Source organism: Balaenoptera musculus, chromosome 7, assembly GCF_009873245.2.
Source record: "Balaenoptera musculus isolate JJ_BM4_2016_0621 chromosome 7, mBalMus1.pri.v3, whole genome shotgun sequence".
Lineage (NCBI taxonomy): Eukaryota > Metazoa > Chordata > Mammalia > Artiodactyla > Balaenopteridae > Balaenoptera > Balaenoptera musculus.
The window spans coordinates 110,667,388-110,694,540 of record NC_045791.1 but is presented as its reverse complement, the minus strand read 5'-3'; the positions used below and the strand labels follow the sequence as shown (position 1 = coordinate 110,694,540).

Genomic DNA, 27,153 nt, shown 5'->3' with positions numbered 1-27,153 from the left:
AGGCTTCGGCTTCTCAATCTCAAATTGGCCAGGGATGGAGGCCCACCGTGGTGGAGTGAGGATGAAGGGACGGAACCGATGTGAAAACCCCATAAAGCCTTCCGGGCCACCAGGGCTCACTACAGCTGCCCTCGAGCTCAGACATGTCTGTCTGGAAGGGCCTTCCTGGAATCGGACGCCCGTGCCCAGGGAGAGCAGGAGGGGCCCGGGACGGGCGTCCGAGAGAAACATGGCACCGTACGCTGCGCGTCAGCCCCGCCAGCCCAGGTACCCGCCCGCGCAACCGGCGGAGAGTAGACCTGTGCGCGTGCGCGCCGCCGCCCCGCCCCCTCACCGTCCCGCCCCGCCCCGCCCGCGCGCAGGCCGCTGGGGCGGCCGGGCCACGCCGCGCGCCGATTGGTGGCGTTCCGGACCCGCCTGTGGATGATTGACGGCTCCCGGTCCGCCACCGCCCCGCCGCCGTCGCCGCTGCCGCCGCCTCCGCCTCCGCTTCAGCCGCAGGGTGTGGGGCCCGCCGCCGCTCGCGGGCTGCGCGTCTGCCGCCGCCGTCGCCGCCGCCGCCGCCGCCGCCGCCTCCCAGCCTCCGCCATGGACCTGTTCGGGGACCTGCCGGAGCCCGAGCGCTCGCCGCGCCCGGCTGCGGGTAAGCGGGTGGCCGCCCGGCCGGTGAGGAGAAGGAGGGCGGGCGGGCGGCTGGCGGCGGCCTGGAGGCCGCGGCGCCTGAGGCGGCGGCGGGGACGCGGGAGGGCGAGCGCGGCCTGCACCGGCGCGGGGAGCTCGCGGTCTCCGCCATGTTCGCTGCGCAGGAGGAGGGGACCGCGGCTCGGGGACCTTTGTGTGCGGCCCACAAGTGTGGCCGCCGCGGCCCGCGCGCCGCCACCGCCGTCCCCTTACGGGAGCCGCGCCCCGGGTCCACCGGCCTGCGTCCGAACCGCTCGCCGTGTGGGCAGCGTCGTTCCGGGCGCGCTCCCAGTTCTGCGTTTTCTTCGGCTTTGTTTTTCGTCTCTGCCCCGGAGATGGAAGTGATCGCCGACTCAGTCCTTGTGGTTGTGAGGCCCAGAAGAGAGGGTTCATGCTCTCTGCTCCTCTCGTCGGATCTCACGATTCATGGTAGTTTTTGTTCCTTTCGGGGCCCCGGGAAGTGCCCGCTCTCCCCAGAGCGGAGGGCATTAGCCCAGGCCCCCTCCCCTGCCGGCCCCCGACCTCGGCCGCCGTGCCAGGTCCTTCCTGGAGGCTGGGGTTGGAGCTGCACACGGCAGCAGCGTGGGGACCGCACGGTTGGTCGTGTGTGTCCAGCGGGTGACGGCCACGCCAGGCTGAGGTTGGCAGGACCTGTGAGTGTTTTCACGGGCGAGGTGCGCAGCTGGCTGCTGTGGTTTAGGGCTTTCTTTACGAGCGCAGCTTGGTGGCAGAAAACATGGAAAACTCTAAAAACGCATTCAGACTCCAGGCTCACCTCAGCGCCGGCTCTCGGTGTGAAAGCCTGCGGGGGGCGGCGGGCCCGCGTCTGCGGTAGGGGATCCGCGGGCGATTGGGGACGGCCCGGCGCGGGTCTCCTGGAGAGCCTGGTGCGGGAACTGCCGTTGTGGTAGGGGAAGGGGAAGGTGACCGACGCCCAGCCTTTGCTCTCCAGGAGCCTGATTCTGCAGGCAAGTGATTAAAATTGAACACGGCTAAGGTTAGTGCCTGCGGGAAACGCCGAGTGTCCAGAGGAGCGACGTTTGGAGTCCGTGGACGGAGAGTGGGGAAGGAGGTGGTGCTGGAATCTGGTCTCGGAAGATGAGTAGACTTGGGATTTGCAGAGACTCTAGCAAGGGAACGATGTGCTCTTTGGGGAACGTTTCGTTCTCTAGTTGGCCTGGGCGTGCCAGCGTGGAGGGCTGCTGTGACATGGGGCCCTAAAAAAAAGGCCCCCAGAGAAGGCGTTGTTCTGCCCTCCATGGGGCCTGGATTCTGGCTTGTCACACGTGGACCACCAGGCCGGCCAGTCTTTGTCGGGCCATTATTCCCAGTAACGGTGCCGTGACTTTTCCCTACCAAACATCCACTTTGTGGATTGTTTCTTAGATTTGTTTTCTAGATTGTTCTAGGTATGGGTGAAAACTCTGGCTTGTGTATGCACTCTTCCTTACTCTGTTGATAGAGTGTAACCTCTATCTGAATATGTTTGGGGCAGCGTTTGGATTCGCAGATGTGCCTGTGGGCCTGTCATTTTCTTGAATTGCAAAGGGACCCTTGAAGTGATACAGAACTTGACAACTCTTACAGGTTGGTGCTTGGGAGGGCGTATCCAGCCCTGGCTGAGATGACAGGGTGGCAGGGGTGCTGCGTGAAGTTTAAACGCCCCGTTCCCTGAAGCGTGGATTCGTGAACTGCTCCCTGCCTGTGGGGAGGGCACTGACGCTGTCACAGGTCCTGCTTGGCTGAGTGTATGTTTTTAAATAGCCTTAAAAACAAAGAAGGCACGCTTTCTGGATTTGTAGATGACAGAAAGCTGAGAGGGATAAGTACTAAAGTGAGTGACAGAATCGGGACCCAAAGTTATCTTGACAGGCATTTAGTTCAGACCAACGAGATGAGTCTTAACAGGTTAATAAAATCATTTGAAGGAGAACAGAATCTGACTTCACAATTTTGTGGAAATGCTTTGATTTTTGAAAACTTAATTCAAAACGTCATACTTTTTGTTTCTGAAAAATTGATCATATTGATTGACAAAATTGAACGTAGAGTGAATGGAAGGAAAATAAAGTTGGTTTCATGAAGCGGATGGAGAGATGAGGCTAAATCGCACCATCATGACCGTCACAAAGGATGTGCAGGTGCCACCAATTTCTGAGCTAATGCAGGGAACAATAAAAGACCTAGACACTTTCGCAGTCCCCAGAAGGAGTTGTTCCAGACATGTTATCAGACTGTGTGGTTTCTGATCCCAGCTCTGCTCTTGCTGTCTTCTGTGGCTGTTCCTGCATCTGGGAAACATGAGTGTTGCCTCCTCCTGTTAGCCAACAGGTTAGAGAGGGCGCTGTGTGTACGGTATTCAGCACAGGTAGAGCACGAGGTCTGCGCTTAGTAGATGCTAGTGCCTAGTAGACACTACTCTATGAGCTAACTTTCACAGCCATTCAAAAGGGGAAAAAAATGCACTCTTAAATGGATTTTGTGAAAACACTAAGTGTCCAAAGGGAGGAAGTATCACACTCCTCAGATCACATCAAGTGTATTTTATTTAGTTCTTTGATTTTTGTTGTAAACATCACATCTAATGTTCCTACCCCAAGCCTCTTAATTTTTATGGTCTGAAGAAAAATGTGGAAAGAACGCATTAAATGTTTTCAGATTTTGTGCTAAATTAGGAGTTTTCATCCCAGCCCCTAACATGTTTTGACTGCTGAGTGAAATCAAGTTTTTTATATACAGTATACATAGCTTACCTAAAAAAGGAAGTATGTTTGTTATTATCAGGTAGAAATGGAATTTCTCTGGTACATCATGCTCATAAAAGTGCTGACTTGATGTCTTTAAAGACTGATAGCTTACATTTGGCAGTCCAAACAAGTTAAAGGTGTCCTGGTTTAAAGTTGTCTGGGCAGTAACCTGGTCGCAGTTGTATAGGGGGGCTCTCTCACTGCACCGGTGCACTTTAAAGCTGATGGTCAGCTGTCAAGGACTAAACAAATATTTGCTTGGCAGACCATCTTCAAAATATTTCCTTTTAGAAAATTGGAGATCTAAATATAAAATAAAGGCTAAGATATTAGAAAAAACTTGGACTAATTGTAAAACTTCAGGGTTAATAAGAAAAAACTCAAGTCATAAAAATTAGAATGGACTTAGCTATGTAAAAATAAAAAGTTTCTGCAGGCAAGATAGCACAAAAGCAAAAGACAGACTGAGAGAAAGTAGTTGTGGTACACATTACTAAAGGTTACTATCCCTAGTAAGGGAAAGGCGCAGATAAATTAATAAGAAAAAGAAATGACCCGTTAGAAAAATGGTCAAAAGATGTATCCTGACAGTTTATAGAGGAAGAAATGCAAATGACCCATCAACCAGATGCTCAGCTTCCTCCGTCACTGGAAAGGAATAGCAAATCACCGATGTGCCGTATTTTTAACCCATCAGATTTAAAAATTGGCAAGATGGTAATGAGGATGTAGAGAAATGGACATTCTCATAAAGTGTGTTGGGGGTGAAAGTTACCACAACTTTTTTTGGAACAAATTTTGGCATTTGTCAGATTTATTTATTTACCCTTTGACCAGCAGTTAGCAGATAAAATAAGGATATAAGCCTAGGGTTGTTTATTGTGGCATTATTTGTCATGTAAAAAACCAGAATCATCCTGCATGCCCATCAGTAAGGGAACCAGACCAAGTGAGTGGCAGTGCTTCCCGTAGAGAATAGTGTGCGGCTGTTGAAACGAATCATTAGACCCAGTGTGATGGCTTACGTGAATAATGATATATATATTGTGTATAGTATACTTCTACCTTTTAAAAATTAAAATGCACATACACAAGTTCAAGAGCATAAAGGAAAGTGGAAAGTATACAATAAACTGTTACAGTGGTGGGGAGGCGGGGCCTTTTTCTAATACGTCCGTGGTATTTGGAAAACATGTACAGTAGTCCCTCAGTATCTGTGGGGGATTGGTTCCAGGATCCCCTTCGGATACCAAAATCCAAGGATGCTCAAGTCCCTTATATATCAATAAAATGGCCTAGTACAGTGGCTCTCCGTATCCACAGGTTCCACATCCTCGGATGAGGAGGTCAACTGTGTCACATTTGTAGTTGAAAAGAAAATCCAGGTGTAAGAAGCAATTTAGGCAAAATATTTAAAAGCTTGTTGTTGCTTTACTGTACGTAGCAACTTATAGCTAATCTGAATATAATCAGCCCAAGAGTATTTTTCTCAGCATAGTTTGTAACTTTCAGTAGACTTAGCTTCAGAATGTAGGTAACTTAAAAAAAAAAACCACAACAACCTAGATAAGACTTTTTAAAATTAATTAATTAATTAATTATTTTATTTTTGGCTGTGTTGGGTCTTCATTTCTGTGCGAGGGCTTTCTCTAGTTGCGGCAAGCGGGGGCCACTCTTCATTGTGGTGCACGGGCCTCTCACTATCGTGGCCTCTCTTGTTGCGGAGCACAGGCTCCAGACGCGCAGGCTCAGTAGGTGTGGCTCACGGGCCCAGTTGCTCCGCGGCATGTGGGATCTTCCCAGACCAGGGCTCGAACCCGTGTCTCCTGCATTGGCAGGCAGATTCTCAACCACTGCGCCACTAGGGAAGCCCAGATAAGATTAACTGTAGTGAAAAACTTGTTTTCTGTCTTGTTTCTTTCTTTATGAGAGTTCTTATATTTAGAACTCAGGGGCCTCTTCCAAAGTTTAGGGTCAAGGTCACGCTTGGTCCAATGATTGCAGCCCCAAATACTTTGAATTACTGTTTATCCAAAACAGAATGTAAGGTTCTGGCTAACCAGAAGTTCCCTTTATAGCATCTGTGACCTACAGATAGTTGTTAAAGAATCCAGATGCAAGCTATTCTAACTCTGATCCTTTTGATGATGCAAAAAGGTGTTCCAGAGATCTTACAGAGCCTCGGGATTCTCTTTGTGGGGTTGTGTAAGGGTTAAATGAGATGATCCTTGTGAAGTTCCTAGAACAGTGTGGGGTGGGGGCAGTGTAGCACCTCGCCAAGAGCATGGGCTGGGAAAACAGGCTGCCTGGGTTTGGATCTCCACTCCTCACGGGCTCTCTCTTGGACAGTTATTTATTTAACCTAAGTGCCTCAGTTTCCTTGTCAGTAAGTAACAGTAATAACAGTACCCACCTCATAAGGTTATTGTAAGGATTAAATCCATTAAAATATGTAGAGCACTAGAATAGTTCCTGGCAGGCAGCGAATGTTAATTATCATTTATATAAGCCATTTTCAGTTGTGGCCAACAAAAATATGAGATGATCTCATTGTGTTTAATTGGAATACCACTCACAGTATTGCAGAGTGACAGAAGAGAGGAGAGGCTCATTCTATGCAGCATGGGAACATAAGCCCTTCTCTGGGGCTGGTGGTAGGTTTGGGGAACTGACTTAGACTGAGTTGTCGCCAAAGGAGAGAGGCCAGGCTAGTGCTAAGCTGGAAACTCTATCATGAGGAATGCTTGCCAGGACCGAAAATGTATTAATACCTGGGTAAAAAAGGACTTTGCCCCACTGGACATTGGATTTGGAAAGACCTGGTTTAGATGGGTAGTTTAATTCAAAAATTAAAATCAGACCCTGCATAAGTGGAAGGGTTGGTTGTCTTCAGGTTGGCCTCCTCCCTATAATGTCCCCCTCTCCCAAGATGCCTGGTGCTCTGGCCCCGCTGAATCCAGTGTGATTGTTCTGGGTCATCCTCTTCAGTTTTGAGTCTGTTAGAATGGGCATGTTGATGCTTAGACCAATACAGTTTGAGTTTCCCTTGGAAGTGGCTTGCTAGAATATTAGCAATTCTTGTAGGAGGATTAATACAGTGAGTAAATGGTTATCCTAAATGCCTTTAGTGTCCTCCTAATGCTGTTTCTGGATACTTCCCCCAGAGTCTTTATGTCACTTGTCAGAAAAATGAAAGTATTTGTGATTACTTAATGTCTTTAGGGTAATCCTAAGGGATAAAAATGTAATTTATGGAGTAGACATTTCCCATTTGCATTAGGGGTATAAAGCAGAAGAGTTACTTTTTGTTAAATTAGGAATTACCAGGTATTTAATGTATTTCTGACCTAAAGACTCCTGAAGAAATTTCCTTTCTTGGAGTTTATAAATTTTAATAAAAATTTTTACTTTTTTAAAAAAGTAAAATTGATACCCAGCTCATTTCTAGGCAAAAAGACAATATGGATGAAACTTTTGGAGCATACACGTTGAATTGGTTTTTAAATGAGTACATTTCTGTACTTGAACTCAGAGGAAAAAGATCAGTGTGTTGAACTTCATAGGACGTGGATGTCCACACCTTCATCTTTAGCCCTCTGTTTCCCCCACGTTCCTGTGGGCCAGTTCATGTATTTCATAGCTTCAATAGAAATTTTGGGGAAAGCTGGAGAAGGAATAACGGTTAAATTTTATGTGGAAAGGGATAATTGAGTATAAAACACTTCAGATAAGTACTGTTGGTAGGTAAATCTTTAGGTTTTTAGATAGAAAGTTTCCTGGCTTTCTCCTGAGTTTATCTTGGAGTATCTGAAATTCCTCATTTTCCTCATAGATATTTATTGAATTGGGCACTGTGCTGGGGGTGCCAGGTTAAGGCAGATTGGCTTCCCTCAGGCCTCTCACCATCTCTGTGCTCCGTGTGTTTAAGATTCTTCCTGGTGGTTAATTCAGAATGGTACTGAAATAGGATTTTTTAAGACCTGTAGATCTTTGAAGAGTCCCTTTATCTCTGAAGTTCTGTATTGAGGTACCAAGATAGAATTATTGTTTTGCTCTAGAGTCAGTTTTTTCTTCCCAGGATTCACTTTTAAAGAAAGATTTTAAAATATTTGTTCGTTCAATAGTGAAATTATCAAAAAAAATACTTGTTTCCCTCAAAACACCCAATAGCCCTTAAAACACCTGTTGGGTCATCTTTCATTGCTTGTATTATATGTTGACTGTAACTTTTGGAAACAAATATCCGTATTAAATGGCTATCAAGAAAATATTTTTAAAAAATAAGCTTTGTCCAGCAGGGGGGAGAAGATTTGAATTTAATGGCAAACTTAAAGATCTTCCCCTTTGAATCCCATCTGGCCAATGACCAAATGCTCTCTAAGCAGGTGTTCCGTGTTCTAGGGAAAGAAGCTCAGAAAGGATCTCTGCTCTTTGATGATCTCCCTCCGGCCAGCAGTACTGACTCAGGTACAGTCTTCAGGCTCTCCCAGGTGTGTGTCAACATGTCATCCTGGGATTGTAGTTGTCTCAATCTTTTTCCCTTTCCCCCATTTTCAACACACAGATGTTTTAGGTGTTGGACTGTCTTAAGTTTTGAATCCATGGCATCAGGTAAGGCAGAAAAATCCGCTAGTTGCTAGCCCTGAGAAACTGCATAAAAGTGTTGAGCAGTTTTCTCTGGTTCATTTGAGTGTTTAATATACTAGCTGGAATAAGATTTAACTCTTTAAGGCAGATTTTTTTGTTTCCTTTGAAATGATAGGACTTTAAAATAAGATAGGTTCAAGACATTATTTAGCACAGTATGAGTTGCCACTGGATTGACACAAGAGTTTTGAGTTTATTTCAATGACCTGTGTAGGTGTCCTGGTGGGATGGATTCTGAAACTTAAGCCTCCTCCTGGTTTTGTGGGCTCACTCAGTGTTCTGCTGTGTTTCAGGATCGGGGGGACCTTTGCTTTTTGATGATCTCCCACCAGCCAGCAGTGGTGATTCAGGTAAGTGGTAGGGAAAAATGTCCAACGTGCTGATGGAAATAATATGTAGTATTTTACTCTTACGTAAAATTTATTTATTTATAGCTTGTAACAAACCTTAGGATGACATTAAATCATAATACAACATAAGGTTTATTAAAACTAAATAGATACCGGGAATTTCTTGGCAGTCCAGTGGTTAGGACTCAGTGCTTTCACTGCTGGGGCCAAGGTTTGATCCCTGGTTGGGGAACTAAGTTCCCACAAAAAAAACCCTAAATAGATACCATTAAGTGGGAGCAAAAAGACACTTAAATGCTACATCACTTTTTGGTGATTATTTTTTACTTCTTGGGGTTTAACCTCTTGCAACTGACTTTTAAGAAGTGAGAGTCCAGTAATTTACTTTGATCTTTGTTATTAACGTTTAAAAGAAAATCTCAGTCTGTCATTCTGGTTTTGCCTTGTTATATTCCTGACAGACCCAAATGTATCCAGCAGAAGTGTCTGAATATATGAAGTACAGTTAAAATATTTTCAGTATTCTTGATAAATAAGTCATCTGTTTTATGCCACTTACATTAAAAAGAATTCTGATTTTAAGAAAATGAAGTCAGAATGACACTGCTTTACTGACTGGTACAGACCATGTGCAGGAATTTGAATTCTTGAAATTCAAGACCTTAGTTAATTATTTTCCAGTCAGTCCTTTTATGTTCTCAAGATTCTTTTTATTGATTTGATTTCATTTTTGCCAAGCCTGTTAACATTGGCTCTACCTGTTCCTGTAAATGTTTAACTTTTCCTTTTATGTCCCAATTACACAGAAGGGGAAAATAGAGCCGATTCTTCTAGGTTGTCATATGTGACGAATGTATTATTCCACTAACTGAGAACTTCTCACATGGAATTCCCCCAAAGGGAGGGGGAAGGTAGGGCAATGGTGGGGGACAGTGGGGATGCAGGCTGTCCTTTTTCATGTGCAATTATCCTCTAGTGTAAAAAACCTTCCTTATGTTGTCAAATAGAACACTTGCTGCTTTTCAAGTATATTTTTTGTATTATTAATTCTTTACCATAAATTCATTGGAATTAGTCTAGAAAGTATGGATTAAATTAGGTACCATTCCTATATTTAGAAAAAGTATCACATTCATCTTACATAAGAAGTCTCAGGTTTTCAGGCTATGCATCCATACCAAAAAATTACAGCATTCTCATACAATTTACCCTAAAACCTTCCCAGTAAAGACAGTGCACTTAGTTGAAATGAAAGTTAACATGTGCAACTAGGGCTCTTAACAGATTTAATTTAAAAAAGGAAGATTCAGCATAGTTATGTCTTAGTTATCCACAGGGCAAGAGGCAATAAACTAGTAGCAACTTAGAAGACGTCAACAGCATTGTTAACAAGCTTGATTTTTTTTTTTTTTTGGATGTAGAATCCAATCTTGTATCCAGTATTTAGGCTTTCTTGAGAAGACATATTTTTCTTCTCAAGCAGGCAAGAGCCATTTACAAAAATTGACTGCATTCTAGGCCATAAAGTAAGTCCCAATAAAGAGTCAGCTTCATATGTAGACCACATTCTCTGATGACAATGTGATTCACTTACAAGTCAATAACAGTTTAAAAAATTTCTCTGTTTTTCAATTTAAAAGAAAGGAAGATTCTTTTACATACACATTGGGAAAACTGGAACACAAACAGTAAGTGACAGGAGGCTAATGAAGAGACCATTGGGAAATCGTGACATTGTCCCAGTTGATTTGCCTTACTGTGTGGGGTGGGATGTGTGTGTTATACTGTTGCAGAAATCTGTCCTTTGCAAGTAATTGACCCTTCTTGAGGGCAGGGACATTTCTTTCCTTTTTTTCCTCAGTACTCAGAAATGTCTGGCAAAGAATAGTTGAATGAATAATAAATGGTTGCATGCTTTTGTACCTAAATGCAGAGAATACTTAGGGCCATTTATTGGATATTTGATGGACCAGGCACTGTGATGAATGCTTTACATACCTTCTCCCCAGCAGTTTTCAAACAACCCCCTGAGAGGACAGTATTCACCCTGTTACGGGTGAAGAAACTGAGGCTGGAAGGTTAAGTAACTTGCCTTAAGGGCACACCCCTTGGAAGTGGCAGAACTGAGATTTGAAACTAGACTTCTGTTGTTCCAAAGTGCATACACACTGCAGGTGCTCTTAGCTCTGGCTTTGAATACAAGTTCGTCCCTTTGCAAGTGGGAATGGCTTCAGCAGTCCTATTTTGCCTTTCAGGATACCTACAGTTCTTAAAGCCTGATGTTTATTTTAAGCCTTTTTTGGCACTTGTTACTTTTTTGAACTGGTTCAGGACATTTCACTTTGCAGATTTTGGAAACTTATTTATAAGTAAGGGCTTGTGGATGTAAAACATCATGTATGTGCCATAGCCCCAAGATATGAATGTGTATTTTTACCATTGAGAAGCCTCTCTTGCATGTCCTCCTATGCCAGTCTGAGCAGGGCCTGGATCTTAATTTGTGGTCTCCCACTGTGGGTGCCCAGGCACTGCCCCACGTCTCAAAATCATAGCCGTGACTGCTGTGCCTCTCTCTCTGTCAGGCCTCTCTCAAATGTCTTTTGTCTCTGAGGGTTGGGAGGGAGCCTGGTCTGCTAGGGACTCTTACCATCTACAGCTGTGTTTCTGTCTGGCTTTGACTTTATATTTCCAGGTTCTCTTGACACTTCGATATCCCAGGTGGTAAAGAATGAAGGGAAAGGAGCAAAGAGAAAAACCTCTGAAGAAGAGAAGAATGGCAGTGAAGAGCTTGTGGAAAAGAAAGTTTGTAAAGGTTTTCAGACAGTTTGAAAACAAATGTATTAGACTTCATATTGTAAAACAACCCAGAGCAAAAAGCAAGCTCAGCTTTCCGACGATAATATTGGATTGGCCAAAAAGTTCGTTCAGTTTTAAGTAACAATAAAAGACATTTTTCATTTTCACCAAGAACTTCATTGAACAATGTATTCATTAACTGAATGACCTTTTTGGCCAACCCATACTTCTTTTTATGTCCGTATTTAAGAGGTGGATAGGGTTTCTTATTTGCAAACGCATTTCCAAGTTTACTTTTACTTCCCCTCTCTCTTGGCTCTCCATGTACATCTGTTACCTTTGGTCAGATAGGAAACCTGCATTTGTCCTTCAAGGGTTAAAAACCACGGGTAGTTCTTACTTAGCCTTCGGCAGTGAGTGTTTAGCTTATTGGCCCCCCAGTTTCTCTCTGGCCACCTGTCCTTGTCCCCAACCTGTTGGTTAGCACTTGGAATTCTGTGAATAGCTCAGTAGGCAGGTCCCAAGAGACAGCCTGAGGCTGGAAAAAGTAATTGAAATTTGTAGTCAGCTTTGTAACATGTCTCAGTGAGTGGGGAAGAAATGAAAAGTATCAGCTAAAGAGAAGAACTGTGGATTTTCACTTATTGCACCGGCCACTTTGTCTTATGCCATAAGTGATCTCAAGGCAGAGGCTGTAGGCTGCACGTGGAGGTATGAGAGGACCTGCTCCGCCTCTGCTGTGAAGACGTGCGCTCAGCTTGGCTTGTCACTGCCTTGAGCCTGGAGAGCACTGTGCCTGCCACCAGCCACTCTTCAGAAAGCGCTCATTCTATCACTTTTATGGCTCTAGGTGTCAGAAAAAGCTTAAACCAGCCATTAAAGAGATTTCTGAGCCTCCAGTGAATTCCTTTTTCCTTTCCTTCCTCAGTTAAAGTAAAAGCAGCTGATCTTACCATTTGTTCAAATTCTTCCAGCCTCAAGCATGGAAATATATATTTCCAGTGTATCCAACAGGGCATTAGGGATAAACTCTACTTGCTTGCATTCCTCTAAACCAGGAATTTTTCTGTCCTTATTAAATTATTGACAGACTAGATATGCACAGAATTCCTTGCCCCAGTTCAAATCCCACTTCTGTGGGATGACAGCACATTCCTTGTTCTGGTGCTTTGACTTAATGCCTTCTCAAGAGGAGCCATTCCCTACTAACTTGCTGTCATCTGCTGTCTCCTCTCCACTGCTCAGCCTTGCAGAGACCGGCCCTGTCCAACAGTGGTCTGAATCTTGTAACAGACTTGCAGCCCGGGAGATACCTTGAGGGGTATAGCTTATTTGTTTGCAGCATTAGGGCATTGCTGAGTAGTACAGCCATAGTTCCCTCTCATTTGCTCTGGGACTAGGGCTTCTGGAGAGAAGGGCACAGTTTTGTATTGGTTTTTTGTTCTCTTTTTCTTAGGCTCTTCGGTGATCTTTGGTTTGAAAGGCTATGTGGCCGAGCGGAAGGGCGAGCGGGAGGAGATGCAGGACGCCCATGTCATCCTGAATGACATCACCGAGGAGTGTAGGCCCCCCTCCTCCCTCATGTGAGTGTCTCTGCTCCAGCAGCCTGGTGGCATAAAAGTCTCTGTTCTGATGGGAACTTTGGACTGTATCCAGTTTGTATTTATTAGAAAGACGTATTTCTTGAGCTGCTTGGTTCAACATCAGTAGTTCTCAGCTGGGGTTGGTTTTGCCCCCCAGGGACATTTTTGGTTGTCACAATGGGAGATGTACTACTGGCATCTGGTGAGTGGAGGCCAGGATGTTATCCTGTAGTGCACGGGTTAGCCCTACAACAATTGTCCTGCTGATTGGGAAATGACTCTCCCTATTTTGGGTCTTGGGGTGTGCTGCTTTCCACCAGTATCTGAAGAGCTTCTGGCAGATAGTATTCGTATTCTTTGACCCAGGAGATAGAGGTAGAAGCTGCTAATTACAGAGGGGAATGGCGATCAGGGAGAGCTAGTGAATATAGTGAGGGCCCAGAAAGAGAACAAAAAAGCAGAAATGGCATCAAGAAGGAGACAGTGAAAGATTTCCTGCAGTTGTACAAACTAAAATGAAGGAAAAGGCATGGAGGAAAAGCCATTGCTCACCAAGAGCAGGAATATGCTTTGGAGTTGCTTTTAACCCCAGGAAAGGGGCTTCTGGAGAGCCCCACGGGGGCACATGTTTTCGGGATAGATTTAATTGAGGAACACTAAGCCATAACTAGCAATTACTATGCTGTAAGATTCTGAGTTATCAGCCACATGAAGTTTATTTTTTCATGGCTTGTGATGTCCCAAATTGAAAAGGAATTCCAAAAATGTTTGAAAAAAGAGCAGCTCTGCAGAATAAATGTCATTTCTCATAGGCATTTTTGTTCTATCCTTCTTGAAACAGTTTTTTAATGACATTTATTCTATTTATGTTTTTTGGCAAAACTTGAAAGGGGGATAGGAATAAGACTAGTAAGATAGGCTTTAAGAATTCTGTATCGGTCAAAGTTTGAGCAAGAATTCTGAAATTACCTATTCTCTGTCTCATAGATTTTTTTTTAATAATTTTTTTTAATATCTTTATTGGAGTATAATTGCTTTACAATATTGTGTTAGTTTCTGCTATACAATAAAGTGAATCAGCTGTAGCTCTTACAGATATTTTTGACCGTCTTAGATTAGTAACTGTTTATCTGTGTGTTAGTGTTTGAAACTAAATCTGCTCTAAATAGAAAAAAGTTCTGAATTTTAATTTAGTGAAAAATCAGAGTTAATAGATCTTGATTTTTAAAAACAAGTGTGAGTTTTTAATTCTTAATTTAAAAATGTCACGGAAGTTACTTAAATGTTTGTCTCAGGTAATGTTAATGTTCGCTGTCTAAGAGTTAACAGCTTTTATGGAGAAGAGTAGTCTTTGCCGTGAGAATCTTTCTGACTCTCAGTTCATTGTTCCAGTACCCGGGTTTCATATTTTGCTGTTTTCGATGGACATGGAGGAATTCGAGCCTCAAAATTTGCTGCACAGAATTTGCATCAGAACTTAATCAGGAAATTTCCTAAAGGTGAGACTGAGAGCTAAATCGGTTCATGTTCATCTTGGTGTTGGCTGTTTGTGCTGATCAGTGACATGTCACTGGCTTTAGCAAAGAGTCCTTGGTGACTCTGAAAGAGCAGGGCTGAGAGAGTCCTTGGTGACTCTGAAAGAGCAGGGCTGAGAGAGTCCTTGGTGACTCTGAAAGAGCAGGGCTGAGAGGAGGCGGCTCCGAGGTGAGCAGGTGCAGTGGCCGTGCAGGTGTGCCTAGCGTGGAACTTCTCGTGGCTCTGAGTGATTGGCCCCTCTCGTGGAATGTCTTTGGGTACAAGTGAGTGTCTTGCCTTTGTATTTGGGAGACTACTAAAACCAAATGCAGATGGCACTTAAAGGTGAGGAAGTACAGGTTGTTCTTGGTCGTAATACAGAAACAAAATGACAGTGGCGGGAGGATAATCTTCCCTCCTTAAGAGTTTGTTTTCTTTTGTTCCTTCTGTAGGAGATGTAATCAGTGTAGAGAAAACAGTGAAAAGATGCCTTTTGGACACTTTCAAGCATACTGATGAAGAATTCCTGAAGCAAGCTTCAAGCCAGTAAGTGTAATAACCACATGAAGACATGTGAGTGGAGTGTGCATGTTGTTTTCCTAAACGCATTCCAGGCCTTCTAATACAGTTTAATGCTAATGCTCACTGTCTGAAAAGTTCCTAGCAGCAAGTAATCTCTTACAACTTAACGAAATTGGGAACACAAAAAAGCACATATCAAAGAAACCATCGATTTTAAAAGTATAAGACACTTCCCATTCAACTCTGGAAATTAGTCTCAAAGTGCTAGCATGTTGGTGGTGACTGTATTTCTGATGTGTTTCCCCCCAGGAAGCCTGCCTGGAAAGATGGGTCCACTGCTACGTGTGTTCTGGCTGTAGACAACATTCTGTATATTGCCAACCTCGGAGATAGTCGGGTATGTGGCTCTGGAGCCACCCACTTAGATAACAGCATGTCATATGGGGGAAGAGCTGTAGAAGCACTTGCTGAATAAGATTACAGTGATGATGGCTGGGTTGGAATCTTTCTTCTTGTGGGGTTGCTGCAGGGGGTTCTGCTGCAGAGTTTAAGTTCTGGGTCAGGGATCAGCAGCTCAGCTTGAGGCCGTTTGTTCTCTGGGAAGGCTTATACCCTGTCTGTCAGATACAGAGGTGTGAGTTGGAATTTAATTGGCCTGCAGGTACCTTAAATACTCACCTTCATTTCTCTGACCTCCGACCGTAATGAATGAATTAACTCAGAAGCTGTAGCTAAAAAGTGCTAGATGATGTGACATATGTCCATTGAGCCCAGTACACATGGCTGAGGGAGAAACCCGATTATTTCCCACTGGTGACGTCCTGTGTCCCAGTCCCAGTTGTGGGGAATGACTCAGAGCTGGAGGGCGGTGCTCTGCAGGGTCTCTGCAGTCCCTCCCACCTCCCCTGCCAGGAGCGGATGTTCACCTCCGTTGCTGCTTGCTTTTCAGCCATTCTCCATGCTTGTTCAGCAGTCACTGGGCAAAGTGACCTTCCCACTCTTAATAGCATCTGCAGACGTGGAAATAGCTGCTCCCCATCCCTGTTGCTTTTAGGGTGATTTATAAATATGGAGCACTAGGAGCTGTGAGCATCACAGATGATGGCCCTGCCCTGGTGGAGTTTATATTCTGGTGATCCTTTAGTGCATCTATCTAGGGGACTGTCTCTTGTACATAGGTGTTTAGATCAAAGGACTTAAAAAAACAACATGAGTAAAATAGGCCAAGAAAAGAGAGACTTTGGAGTCAGGCCCAAGTTTGAGTCCTGGCCTTGCTCTCTGACTCTAGGCACGATGCTTATCCCCTGGCCCTCAGGCTTCCTCCTCTGTAGAATAAGAGGTTTGTCTGGAAGTTACCACACAGTAAACATGGTGGCGGGAACCCATGGAGAGGTACTTGGTCAGCCCACCAAACTGCCCTCGTCTTTGCCAGTGTAAACTCTTGGAATGGTAACGCCTAAAGGGGCCTTGGTACTTGTTAGGTCCTCCCTTTCACGTCACAGATGAGAAGATAATGGCCTACTGAGGGTGAGCAGTGAGCTGTGGTCACCCAGCAGGGTTTGCACCAGAGTTGAGACCCAAGCCCGGGGCTTCTCTCCCTGAATTTTTTTTGTGACACCACTTTGCTACTTGTACTTTTGATGCTTGATCCACTGAACTCAAGTTTGTCAGCAGGAGGCTGAATCTGAAACTCCGTTGTTAACCTTTCTCTTCAGCTGTCAACTTTAGGTGCTGGGCTCATTAAATTTCACAGCCATTGTACTCTCCATGTTCCCAGGCAATCCTGTGTCGCTACAATGAGGAGAGTCAAAAACATGCAGCCTTAAGCCTCAGCAAGGAGCATAATCCAACCCAGTATGAAGAACGAATGAGAATACAGAAGGCTGGAGGGAATGTCAGGTAACCAGGGAGTGACGGGAACTCTGGGAAGGAGGGTTCACTTATGTAAAAGCAGCCTTGAGGCCTCTGAGGGTGGAACGTTCTGTGTCGTGCAGTCTTCAGCGTAATGAGACTGACTGAGGTCTAACCTGGTGAAGTCGAAGTAGGTGACCGAGTGTTGTAGGATTTCACCTATGTCCAAGTGGGAGCAAAAAATGTATGCAAGAAACATGCTTCCCTACGTTTGCAAAAGGAGGAGACCTGTCTCAAATTCAAGTTCACCATTTGCAGCATTGTCTCTGGTCCTGGTAACTCTCATAAAAGCTGTCATTTGTCACAACCCGGTAAGCTACAGTTTTCGGCAAATTCTCCAGAGAGAAAATCTGAAGTGGTTAAGACAGTAAATGTAAGACAGTAGTGTGTGCTGATCACCTCTGGTCTTCCTGGGGGACAAGTTATCTAGCCCAGAGGGCCACTCTTACCTGGCTGCGTCCGCGGCAATTCCATTTCATCTCTCTTTACACCTCTCTTTACACCATCTCTCTTTACACCTCTTTACACATTTCATCTCTCTTTTACACCTGTGTGCCGGCTCTAGTTTACCATCTGCCATCTCTCAGGTAGTTAAAGGAGGGCTTAAGTCTTTTCTTCACTTTAGGAGAATTATACTTTAAGGACATTGCATTATGAATTTGATCAGAGATGTTTTCTGGTTCATCTTACAGTTTGACCCCATGAGGATTTTGTTTCCTGTTGGAGATGAGGGAGAAGTAATATATCAGTGTAATAGTGCATTTATTTGTCCTTGGATGTGTAGTTTCTCTTCTGTTGTTTATTTGGGGCAGTTTTTGTTATTGCTTCAGGCTCTTTCTAGCCAGGGGTGCAGGGAGGTCTCTGGAGAGCAGTTAGAATTCTTAGGATTGGTTAAAAAAACTCCTGGGTTAGAAAAAGGTGATTTGGGTCTTGGTTGTGGCTGTCTGCGTGAGCATCGACGGAACTGTAGGCTGGGTTCAGACCTTGGCCAGTGCTGTGTGCCTGCCTTCTCCCCCATGACTGCTGTGGAAGTTAACGCCCGAGAACGTGACCCCAGTGTTAGTGTCCGCATCACCTTTTCTGCCCTTTATTATAACTTTCAAATTCTGCTCTTGCCTGAACTCCTTGAAAAGATTTTGACATTGGCAGTCCTACGGCTGAAAGTAAGATTAGCTGCATTGCATTTACTTCCTGTTTCCCAGTCCCTACTTACTAAGAACAGCGTGGGCTTAGGGTGAGCCCCTCAATTTAGAGAAGCGGGCTGGGAGGCTCAGAGACAGCAGGGCCAGGCTGTGGCCCATCTCCTGCCTGAGGCCAGGGTTGGCATGCTTTTTCTTTTCCTCCACCCCCTCCCACTTTTATTATTAAAATTTTCAAACATGCAGAAAAAATTTTTAAATAGTAAACATTTCAATATCTACCACCTAGATTCAGTAGTTAACATTTTGCCATTTTGCTTTGTCTGTTTATGTGTGTGTTTGGCTGAACTATTTAAAAGTTAGTTGTAGACATAACACCTAAGAAAATAATAATTCCTTAGGTTGTATTAGGTTATCTAATATCCCGTCTGTACTCGTATTTCCCCAATTGTCCCCAGAGTGTCTCTGTTTGAAACCAGGGTCTGGTCAGTGTTTGCATCTACCTTGGACTCACATCTTTCCATGTAGAATCGTCTCCACTTGTACTAGGCTTGGATCATCACTAGTCAGCACTTGTATAGGGTCACCAGTGCTGTTTTTTCATGGTATCGTTTAAGTTGCTTGCGTGTATTTCTTGTAAACTAGAAGTTAGGTCTAAAGGCTTCTTTAAATTCAGATTAAACATTTTCAGCAAAAATATTTGATGGGGGATGCTATGTACTTTTGATAGTCCCTCACTTCAGTAGCCATGTAAGGTCACTGGTGTGATACTGATGCCATGCTGGCTACCATGGCTGCCATGTGGTGACAACATATGGCTCCAGAGTGAAAGGACGTGTTTCCGTGTAATCAGCCCATGATCCGGGGAGATACACTTCAGCACCTTGTGAACATTGTGGCCCACCAGCCTTTCAGCTGACGGTTTTAGCATCCCTTAGTGATCCTTGCGTGAATCAGTTATTTCACAGGGATGGCAAAGATGATCATCTACTTCTGCGCTTCCTTCTACATGTATTGGCAGGCATCCTATAAAGAAAGGCTTTCCTTCATCAATAGGGGATGAACCATAGTTTCTCCCTGAAAGCAGGGTAAATGTTGAATTCTTTAATCACCATTTGCAGAGTGAGAGCCACCCACAGTTGTGGAAACTAGTGTTTTCTTTCCCTTCTCTGCTTCTCTCCATCCCCTTTTCCTTGCTCCATGAGTCACTGCAGGTGGCTTTATGTATTCGAGGCGCTGGTTCTCACTGTAGAGGCAGGGTGCCCTTGGTGCTCACGTGACCTCATCTCTGGCCAGTGGGAGGGAGCTTTGGCTTGCTGCAAACACTTCTGCCTTTGTCTTAAAACTGAGCTCCATGTGCTGGGGATGCTTGTTTCAACTGCAGCGTCATCAGTTCTGCATCTGTTCTAGGACAGAGCCAGGAAACACACACACACACACACACACACACACTCTAGACTGTGAGCTTAGATTGCTATTTCTCATTCAGATTGGACACTTATAGGGCTTTCTCTTAACTTCTTTGATTCAGTAGTTTTAGTGTCTTTTATGCTGAAAATCTTGGTTCCTAACATTAGTATATTTATTTGCCAAAATAGCTTGGAAATCATAGTATCAGCAGTATCACTCACTATTAATGAATTTGAGTTCCTTGTGGTTTTCTTATCCTTAGTCTATGCTTCACTGAGGATATACAGAGTACTGTGTGTAAACATGGAATAATTATTTTCACTGCGGTGTTGTTACACTCTGGTTATTATGATCATTAGTTTCATTTTGCTTTCAACTTCAGGGCTTTTCCTGCTGGTGGGAATGTAAAATGGTGCATCTGCTGTGGAAAATAGTTTGGCAGTTCCTCACAAATTAAAAATAGATCTACCATCACAACATTGTAAATCAACTGTACTTCAATAAAAAATAAATTTAAAAATAAAAAATAAATAGATCTACCATATGATCTAGCAATTCCACTCCTGGGTATATACCCCCCAAAAATTCAGAGCAGTGGATTTGAAGAGATAGGCGTGCACCCATGTTCATAGCAGCATTTTTCATAAGAACCAAAAGGTGGAAGCAACCCAAGTGTCCATGCATGGATGAAGTGATGAACAAAGTATGGTTTCTTCATACAATGGAAATACTATTCAGCCTTAACAAGGAAGGAAGTCCTGTCGCATGGATGAACCTTGAGGACATTTTGCTAAGTGGAATAAGCTAGTCACAGAAGAGTGACTGCTGTATGGTTTCACTTATATGAGGTCCCTGAGTGGTCAGAATCGTCACCGGGACAGAAAGGAGGGTGGGAGTTGTCAGGGAGGGGGGGTGGGAGTCGGTGTTTAATGGCCGCAGAGTTCAGTTTGGGAAGATGGGAAGGTTTTTGGAGATGGATTGTGGTGATGGTTGCACAACAACGTGAATGTACTTAATGCCACGCAACTGTACGTTTAAAAGTAGTTAAGATGGTAAATTTTATGTTACATGTATTTTTACCACAATTTTAAAAATGAAAAACCCCCCACATTTACGTGGTTAATTATCTAAATTAAAGGCACAGTTAGACATGCTTTCGTCTCTGTTCCCTTCACCCTTATTTCCTGATTCTTTCCAGTGTTTCTTTTTACAAAAATAAGCAAATCCATGTGTGTGTTTTTATTTTCCTACTTGCTTACACTGAAGGTAGTATACTGTATGCAGCAGCGTGTTACACTCCTTCAGGTGACTTCCTCGGAGAAGGTGAAAACAGTTTTGTGTTTATTTTACAAGGAAGGCAACTGAACAGCTGAAGGGAAGCTTGCACATGTAGCATTAGTGTCAGATTCGCAGTACTTGTGCTGGTACAGGTCTCTGATGGCAAAAAGAAACAGTTCTGGTATCACACCTGCAGTCGTCTCTGTAGCACCCATCGTGTTAATACGCCGGATCTTGGCATCTGCAATCTTGGGAAGGTCAGAAGAAGATGGAGCTTCCACCTCCCAGCCTTAGCTTTGTGAGCCTGTCAGGACCACTGAGTCCCTGCATTTGCTCCCCTGCCAGAGTTGCTGAAGTCCGAGCAGGGTCTGGCTTGTCCTCACAGCCAGATCAGCTGTCTCAGTGCCTCCCTCTCCGATTGTGAAGGGAGAACCGGAACAGAAAATGGCAGCAAAAAGAGCTACGGTCAGGGGACTCTGTTGAACGACTTTCCCACCAATAGGACAGCAGTTCTCTGATTGCTGGACAGATGGGAAGGAGATGAGGAACAAAGCAGCATGGAGTATAAGTTGCTTGAGGGCGGGAGGCCAGGCCTGTGGACGACTGGTACCGAGGGAAGGCACATGGGTCGTGAGTGTGGACCTCAAAACCCACTCCCTCCTCAGCATGGTGGTCTTGGGGGAGAACTTTGAGGGTAGCGGGAGGAGAGTGGATTTTCAGCCGTTTGTTGAGGGAGAACCCGCTGCAGAGCATGCAGCTTCCTATTGTGCATTTAGGAAGCTGGCCGTGTATCGGGTGCGTGGAGAGGAGCTCTGCTGAGGAGGGTTGGAGCAGGCCGGGAAGCGCGAGCCCGCACATCCACGTGGCTGGTTCCGGACAGGCCTCGTCGGGTGTGGTCCTGTTCCACTTGTCACTGACCACGGAGGGCAGGTGGTGTGGCTTCGTGCTCTTGTGATGCACAGCCTTAGAGTTGGCACTGGCCTCTGGAGCTGACTGGCGTTCGCACATGCACGCCTTAGATAGCCTGTCACACTGAGTGCAGGCAGAGTGACAGCCAGCTTGCAGTGTCCGTTTTCTGAAGTGTAAGTGGCTTTTCCTGGGTCTGCGATTCTGTCCGTTGTTGCTTTCTCCTGTCACTCCAGTAGTTGAGTGAGTGTAAGATTTCCACTCTGTGCAGAACTTTGCTCAGTAAACAGGAATGGAAATGGCAGCTTCTTGTTGTGGCGCACACATTTTTCTTCATCAGACTCAGGAATTGTTCCACGTCTTCTGTACTGAGTTGTGCTGGTAGTAACTGGGGCTTTGGGACCTGCCATTGCACACAGTCTCGTTGAAACAAGCTGGGTTTATGACTTGGGGGTGGGGTTGGGTGCGCACCAGGCGTCCAGTCCCTTGGTCCTGAAGAAGCGCTTCGCCGGCTTCTCGCGGTGCTCGTACTTTGAGCTGCTTCCTCAAAGGCGCGCTCGAGGCTGAGGGGTCCCACACCCCACCCCGCTGCGCTCTCAGCTCGGCTCCCGCGCACCTCGGCCCCTCCTGCTGCTCGCGGTACTGCTGGTACTTGAGAAGACTGCGCAGCTCTTCACAGACACCGGCAGGAGGCTTTGTTGCTGGTGATTCAGCTGTGACCACTGGGAGGGTGAGGGCGACTTGGTGGGCACAGTGAAGGGCCGGGAGCCAGGCTGAGCTCTGACTCTGAGACAGCAGCCCAGACCCAGGCGAGCAGCTTCTGGCCACGTGTGTCCATCACACAGCATCTCCAGAGCTTGTTCCATCGTTTGGGGGCCCCGTGGTGGCAGTACACCTCCACGCACAGCTTTGCTGTTTGCTGAGTGCTCTGACGCACCTTGTCGAGCGTGGGTTCTGGTTTTACACATGAGGGTCTAGATGCTTGGGAGGTTGCAGCTGCCCGAGGTCACACAGCAAGTACACCGCCAGAATTGTCCTTGGGAGTGTCAGGCTAGGGACTGTTTCTCCTGCTGACAGAACTCTGTCTTACAATATGGAGTCTTTTTATAGGTCACCTTCCCATCTCCCTGTCCCTCATCTAAAAATAGAATGGGTGGAAGTATAATGCTGTGCAGAACACTACCATTTGTATTTAAGTCATAGTAAATCATACTCATACCCAGTGTAAAGAAAACTCGCTTCCAAATCTGGGAATAGTCACTTTCAGGTATTTTCCAAATCTGATTAGAGTGAAATGCAAAATATCCCTCTGTTCCAGCTATTCTTAACTCTGGTGACATAGTTGAATCACGTAAGAAGCTTTAAGATAAAAACAAAGCCAGGTCCCCATCCAATCAAGTTTGACCCTGGGCTGTGGGCAAATCAATGGATTAGGCCCAGCGCTGCCATATGCCAGCTAGAGGGGGCGCTGTCCCCATCAATGTGCTGTTGGGCTGAGGAGCCAGGGGCAGCAGGAGTGTTAAAGACCTAGAACAAAGAAGACTCAGCACAAAAATGCTCAGACATTGCTATGTATTAGAGGCTAAGCGATGTGGATTCCACAGGTTACATCTTTTACTCTATCCCATTTTCCTGCTTTTAAGATTAGATTCTGAGCACTGTGACCGTGATCTGTCAGATGGAATCTGAATTTGCTTTTCCCCTCATTTTAGGGACGGGCGTGTCCTGGGTGTGCTGGAGGTGTCCCGCTCCATTGGGGATGGGCAGTACAAGCGCTGTGGGGTCACTTCTGTGCCAGATATCAGACGCTGCCAGCTGACCCCCAACGACAGGTAAAACCTCCCAGAGGCACAGGTGTGCACACACATGGTTTTGTTTCTCTTCTGATTTCTTCCAGTTTGTGTAGTGAACCTGGGGCGGGCAGCCATGTCTCGGGCACTGTGCTAGGCCCTAGAGGTGCAGGGATAAATAAAACACCGTTCCTGCTCTCGCAGGGTCCACAGTCTGCCGGGGGAGCATCTGTGAATGGGCGGTTCCAGTCTAGTGTGTCTCAAGAGTGGGGGGTGCTCTGGGAGACTTTGGCCGTGGGGGGAGGGAGACATCCTTGCTGGAGAAAAGAGAAGGGCTTTCTGGCAGAATGGACACACACAAGGGACAGGATGAAAATGTGGCCAGGCAGATGCCATAATAGGGAGTCAGGAAAGTGATGGCAGGGTACCTGGGGACAGATTGTAAAGGCCCTGGATTCTTTGCTGAGGAGCTTGAATTTTAGCTCATAATTGGTGGAGAATTGTGGGAGGTTTTTAAGCAGAGTCAAGTTAGGTTGAGAAAGAGACCCCTTGTTTAATTGTCCAGCCCCTAATTCTGAGCTGCTTGAAGGTGAGGCACCATGCCTGGCGCCAGAAGCCCTCAGCAAGTCAGTGTTGGAGGCTGGAGTAGGACGGAGCCCAGAGGCCAGTTAGGAACTGATGCACTGGCCCTTGCTGCGGGTGGGGATGGGGGAGGTGAACTAAGGCAGCAGTGGAAGGAGACTGGGGAGGCCAGTGCTGCGAGGGAGGAGTCTTACCCCGGCCCCCCGCCTGCTGAGCGAGCGTCTTGGGACACGGTTCCACCAGCTCCTCTGGTTTTCTAGCTGATGCCTCAGGGGAGTCTCGTCTGTCCCCACATTAGACCAGGCCCCCCCTGTTGTATGTGCTGCTCGAGCTCCCTGCTCTGGATCGTGGTTGTGTGTTTGTGTGGCCAGTTTCTCAGGGTCTGTCACCGCAGTGGAAGGGGCCGGCACCTGCTTGGACCTGTGCCCTGCTAGGTCCCAAGCACGAACCATGTGCCTGGTAGATAGATTCTTGTTGAATGAATGCCCAGTCAAAAGAGGAAAACCAGCACCTGGGTATTAAAATGAGGAGAGACGGGTGTTAGATCTGTGGGGAAACTGTCCTAGGAGAACCAGAACTGTCTCGTCTCATCCATCATTGTTCAGAAAGACTTTCCTTGGGAAGTCTAGAGGGGACTTTGAAAGGGAGGTAGTCCTGTTCTCAGATGGTGAAAGTGGAAGGTGGTTCTCCCTTCACGTGGGGAGTGAGTGCTTGAGAACATTCCTTAAGTCCACAAACTGTCAGTTTATTGGGTGGGCCTAAAAGTGCCTTCGTTTTTTTAAGATAAAAGACACATTTTTCATTTTCACCAAGAACTTTATTGAAAAACGTATTCACCCTTTTGTTCCACTACCTTCTGCCATTTTTCAGGCAACTTCACAATCCCATCTTCCCAAAACTTTTTATCTTTTTGAGCAAAGAACTGTTCCAGGGGCCTTTTACAGTCCTCCAGGGAATTGACATTTTTTTCCATTGAGAGAATTTTGTAGAGACTGAAATAAATGGAAATCCGAAGGTGCAATGTCTGGTGAATACGGTGGATGAATCAGAACTTCCCAGCCAAGCTCTAACAGTTTTTGCCTGGTCATCAAAGAAACATGCAGTCTTGCGTTATCCTGATGGAAGATTATGTGTTTTCTGTTGACTAATTCTGGACACTTTTCGTCGAGTGCTGCTTTCAGTTGGTCTAATTGGGAGCAGTACTTGGAATTAATCGTTTGGTTTTCCAGAAGGAGCTCATAATAGAGGACTCCCTTCCAATCCCACCATATACACAACATCACCTTCTTTGGATGAAGACCGGCCCTTGGTGTGGTTGGTGGTGGTTCATTTCGCTTGCCCTACGATCTCTTCCGTTCCACATTATTGTCACTTTCATCACCTATCATGATTTGTTTTAAAAACGGAACGTTTTCATTACGTTTCAGTAGAGAATCGCATGCGGAAATGTGGTCAAGAAGGTTTTTTTCGCTTAACTTACGTGGAACCGAAACATCAAAGTGATGAACATAACCAAGCTGGTGCAAATGATTTTCAGCGCTTGATTCGGATATCTCGAGTATGTCGGCTCTCTCCAGCATGGTATAACGTTGATTGTTCTCAGTTAATGTCTCGATTTGATCGCTGTCTACTTCAACTGGTCTACCTGACCATGGAGCAGCGTCCAGTGAGAAATCTCCAGCACGAAACTTCGCAAACCACTTCTGACACATTCGATCAGTCACAGCACCTTCTCCATACACTGCACAAATCTTTTTTTTGCATTTCAGTTGCGTTTTTACCTTTCTTGAAATAATAAATCATAATATGCCGAAAATGTTGCTTTTTTTCCCTCCCATCTTCAGTATTAAAACGGCTACACAAAAATTCACCAATTTTGATAAGTCTTTTTTTAAATGTACGCTGATATGACAGCTGTCACATACAATCTAACAAAATTGTTTCGAATTAAGTTAAAGACAACTGAGTGCTACTAGAGCCATCTTACAGAAAAAACTGAACGAACCTTTTGGCCTACGCAGTATGTTTGGGAAATGGCTCGAGGCATGTGGTGATAGAAATTTAGCATGTATTTACCATAACACCTGGTGGATTTTATTTGGTGATTTTTCTAGAGTTTGCTTAAGAAGTGGGTTTGGGTTAATCCATAATTTTTGATGAACAGAGAGGAGCCCCAATTTTGATGTATAACATTTCACCTACAAATATTTTTAAGTAGTTTTAACCTTTGTCTCGTAGAAGTTAAATTGGTTTTAAAAAATGTTTAGCCTTTGAGTAGTTGGACAAATATTTTTACCTCCACTGCCAGGCCATTTAGTAAAGTTTGCTGCTAAAACCCACTTATATTTTTTCTCTGTGTGTAGGTTTATTTTGCTGGCCTGTGATGGCCTCTTCAAGGTCTTCACCCCAGAAGAAGCCGTGAACTTCATCTTGTCCTGCCTTGAGGTACGAAGTCTCACAAGGGAGAGGGCGCCAGTCGTTCCAGCTGCACTTGGGCTTTAGAGGAGAAGTCCCGAAGCCCCCCTCCTCCCCCGTGTTCCCCGTAGTTGGGAGTGGGAACTCCACCCCGGGGACTCGCTGGTCAGTTTGTCCTGCCCGCCCTGATGGGGACTGGGGAGCACTTCTTCCTCGTGGCAGTGGTGTCTCAGGAGAGTGATGGGGTGCAGGATCCCCACTCACCAGTGCCCCTTTCCTGTCCGGTAGGATGAGAAGATCCAGAGCCGAGAAGGGAAGCCCGCCGTGGATGCCCGCTACGAAACCGCCTGCAACAGGCTGGCCAACAAGGCGGTGCAGCGGGGCTCGGCGGACAACGTCACCGTGATGGTGGTGCGGATAGGGCACTGAGGTGCTGCGGGCCGGAGCGCGGCGTGGTGTTGACTTCCCATGTTCATTTTGTGTGTTGTGCACATTATGTGTTTCGTGTACTCCTGTGGGATTCCCATGGTTGTAAATAAAGGTTTCTTTTTTTTTTCTAGACTTTTGAGTTATCTTATTACATTTTGAGCAACTCTTGACCTTTCAGAGGTTGTGTTTGCTTTCGAATATGCTTTGGGTCTCTCCTTGTTAAAGTCATTATAGGTATCTTGGGTTGGCCAGTGATAACGGCCCATCGTAAGCTGCTCATTGTGCAGTGCTTTGTGGTTTGTGCGCACCTTTGCTGTGCTGTTTCACCCTCGTGATAACTGGTTGGGGAAGTGGCATTTTACAATGAGGAAGTCGAAGTAATGACTGGCTTGGACAGGCCACGACCAGAGCCCAGGGCTGCTGGAGCGCTCTGGCTGCGTTCGCTTTCTATA

General features: G+C 45.6%; 1 protein-coding gene across 9 annotated transcripts; it reads left to right on the top strand.

Moving 5' to 3' along the window:
• Window positions 1-430: 430 nt before the first annotated feature.
• LOC118897935 (ILK associated serine/threonine phosphatase) lies at window positions 431-26,833 on the top strand. Of its 9 annotated transcripts, XM_036857619.1 has the most exons (14): window positions 566-643; window positions 7,830-7,918; window positions 8,369-8,425; window positions 9,232-9,336; window positions 10,066-10,113; window positions 11,118-11,237; window positions 12,678-12,804; window positions 14,197-14,303; window positions 14,772-14,865; window positions 15,151-15,238; window positions 16,619-16,740; window positions 23,198-23,317; window positions 26,221-26,302; window positions 26,561-26,833. In XM_036857619.1, exons 4-14 carry the CDS (start codon window positions 9,309-9,311, stop codon window positions 26,699-26,701), a joined length of 1,077 nt encoding a protein of 358 aa, XP_036713514.1. In that variant the 5' UTR covers window positions 566-643; window positions 7,830-7,918; window positions 8,369-8,425; window positions 9,232-9,308; the 3' UTR covers window positions 26,702-26,833. The 9 variants fall into 9 exon arrangements, with proteins under 9 accessions (XP_036713508.1, XP_036713510.1, XP_036713507.1 ...); XM_036857612.1 differs by lacking the exon at window positions 9,232-9,336 and having other exon boundaries at window positions 466-643; window positions 7,830-7,895; XM_036857620.1 differs by lacking the exon at window positions 566-643 and having other exon boundaries at window positions 7,830-7,895.
• The last annotated feature ends 320 nt before the right edge of the window (window positions 26,834-27,153 follow it).

What these genes read in the sequence shown, in the direction of transcription:
- LOC118897935 (XM_036857612.1), top strand. Translation starts at nt 589, where the DNA reads ATGGACCTGTTCGGGGACCTGCCGGAGCCCGAGCGCTCGCCGCGCCCG. An exon ending in CTGAAGCAAGCTTCAAGCCA is followed by an intron (nt 14,866 to 15,150) that starts GTAAGTGTAATA and finishes GTTTCCCCCCAG; the next exon opens with GAAGCCTGCCTGGAAAGATG. An exon ending in CCAACCTCGGAGATAGTCGG is followed by an intron (nt 15,239 to 16,618) that starts GTATGTGGCTCT and finishes CCATGTTCCCAG; the next exon opens with GCAATCCTGTGTCGCTACAA.